Here is a 2,087-nt window from a genome sequence, read left to right as displayed (position 1 = left end):
TAGCTGGAAAGGAAAAAAAATCGCCAGATCAACTAGCCAATTTGGGCGGTCTCCGTCTGCGCCGAACGAATTGAAGTCGAGGCACGGGGTAGCGATGGACAACTTGCGCCGCGAGCCGAACCCACGAGGAAGAAGAGTCAAGAGCAGCAGTGCAGCACGAGCGCATCGTCCCATGCTTCGCGCGGCCCCCCAAGAAGTCTCCTGGAACCCGTCTTATCCCCTGCCCTTTATTACCACCCGCACAGGAGGAGGACTGCACCACCACACTCCACGCACCCGAGCTCTCTCTCCAGACTCCAGCCACCAGCCACGACACCAGCGCACGAGCTAGACGGTGACTCCTCCCTCTCAGCCAGGTCAGTGCAACGGCAACCATGGCGTTCACGCACCGGCACCTCGACCTCATCCGCGCCCACCTCCTCGACGACCTCCACGCCGACGCCCTCGCCAGCAGCAGCGGCGACTCCGATTCAAGCGCTTCGTCGCCGCCCGGGCGGCGGAGGCCGGCGCTCTCTTTGTCGCTGCCGTCGAAGCCGGCCACGACGATGGTCCTGGAGCGGCAGCTTCAGCAAGCGAGCTGCGGCTACGTGGAGGGACAGGAGGAGGAGGACGACGACTTCCGGCGGTACCGGGGCGTGCGGCTGCGGCCGTGGGGCAAGTTCGCGGCGGAGATTCGGGACCCGGCGCGGAAGGGCGCGCGCGTGTGGCTCGGCACCTACGACGACGCCGTGGAGGCCGCGCGCGCCTACGACCGCGCCGCCTTCCGCCTCCGCGGGTCCAAGGCCATCCTCAACTTCCCCAACGAGGTCGGCACCCAATCCATCCAGTGGGTCCCGGCTGCTCCCCTCGCCGCCGCCATGCACACCGGCGGCAAAAGGATGAGGCCGGCACAGGAGGAGGAGCGCCTGAGGGTGGTGAAGAAGGAGAAGCTGCAGCTGATGAAGGATGAGGAGGAGGAGAGTGCAATTGCGGCGAATTGCAGCGCTGCAGCTAGAGACGCCGACTTCTGGGAGGAGCTGAAGGTGATCTGCAGCCTGCCGCCCCTCTCACCGCTGTCGCCGTACCCGCTCTTTGCCTTCCCGCAGCTCTCGGCCGTCAACTAAGCAGAGCCGGCCGACCGCCGACGGCCAGACACGCGCGCGCAGGGGTGGCTACTGGCCTGTTAGACCTGTCGTGCCGCATGCATGACAGGGGAGCGCCCTCTGCTTAACCCTGAATTTGGTTGGATCACAGGGCGTTCTTTGATTAATCTGTCGTTACTACGATAAATTCATTCGTTCATTCGTTCTTTGGTTACAGCAGCGATTTGTCAATGACATGGAATTTGCAAACTAAAGTACGAAGCTGTTTTTTAAAGACACGTGAATGACATGGGCATCTAATCCAAAGAAAACAAGGGGTACTACAAAGGAATAACAACTTGTCACAGAACAAACTGTGAAAAGAAAATTTATGCCAAAAACGATAATGATCGTCTTCTTCCTCTCGTCACCCGTCGAAGCATGAAAAAGCAATAATGATAAATGACACCTGCAAACGCTCTTGACATCTAAAACTTTTTTTCGAGAGTACTACTACATCTAAATACCTAAACCTTTGAAGTCCTCAATAACCACTCGCTGTAAACAGAAGAGATCTAGTAGACCGCATGAGAAACATTGACTGGGCATTGACTGGACAACACAATACGCATCACATGCTTGCAATCCTTCACTATAAATTGGAAGAATGGATAAAACGAACCTTGCCACATAAGAAACCAAGAGAAGAGGTCAAAGTCATCGCATCAAAATCCAGCCAACTGCTTTCCATGATACACACATCAATTACCAAAATTCGAAGAGACGCGGCAAATTTGGTAGCGCCTATTCTCACTGGTCCTTTGCCAGCGTTGGATCGAATGTTGTCAAAATAGGGAGAAGCCATAGAGATGTAGGCGCCGCTTCTTCTTCCTTGCTGCTTTCTCTCGCAGCTTTCTCTCTCTCTTCTCCCCCTCTACACGTGTCAGTTGGCCGGCTCACCCGACTAAATATGAAGTAGTCCGTCAAGCCTCAGTCTTTTTTGCGTTTTTGCCTCTTCTCACGGCG

The 2,087-nt window shown here is 56.1% G+C and overlaps 1 protein-coding gene across 1 annotated transcript; it reads left to right on the top strand.

The window, feature by feature from the left end:
• Positions 1 to 226: 226 nt before the first annotated feature.
• Positions 227 to 1,356, top strand: LOC123411690 (ethylene-responsive transcription factor 6-like). The gene has a single exon (XM_045104654.1). The coding sequence runs from the start codon at positions 375 to 377 to the stop codon at positions 1,101 to 1,103; it is 729 nt and encodes a 242-aa protein (XP_044960589.1). The 5' UTR covers positions 227 to 374; the 3' UTR covers positions 1,104 to 1,356.
• Positions 1,357 to 2,087: the final 731 nt, after the last annotated feature.

The sequence above is a fragment of the Hordeum vulgare genome, chromosome 1H, assembly GCF_904849725.1.
Source record: "Hordeum vulgare subsp. vulgare chromosome 1H, MorexV3_pseudomolecules_assembly, whole genome shotgun sequence".
Classification (NCBI taxonomy): domain Eukaryota; kingdom Viridiplantae; phylum Streptophyta; class Magnoliopsida; order Poales; family Poaceae; genus Hordeum; species Hordeum vulgare.
This window is presented reverse-complemented; position numbering and strand designations above follow the sequence as displayed.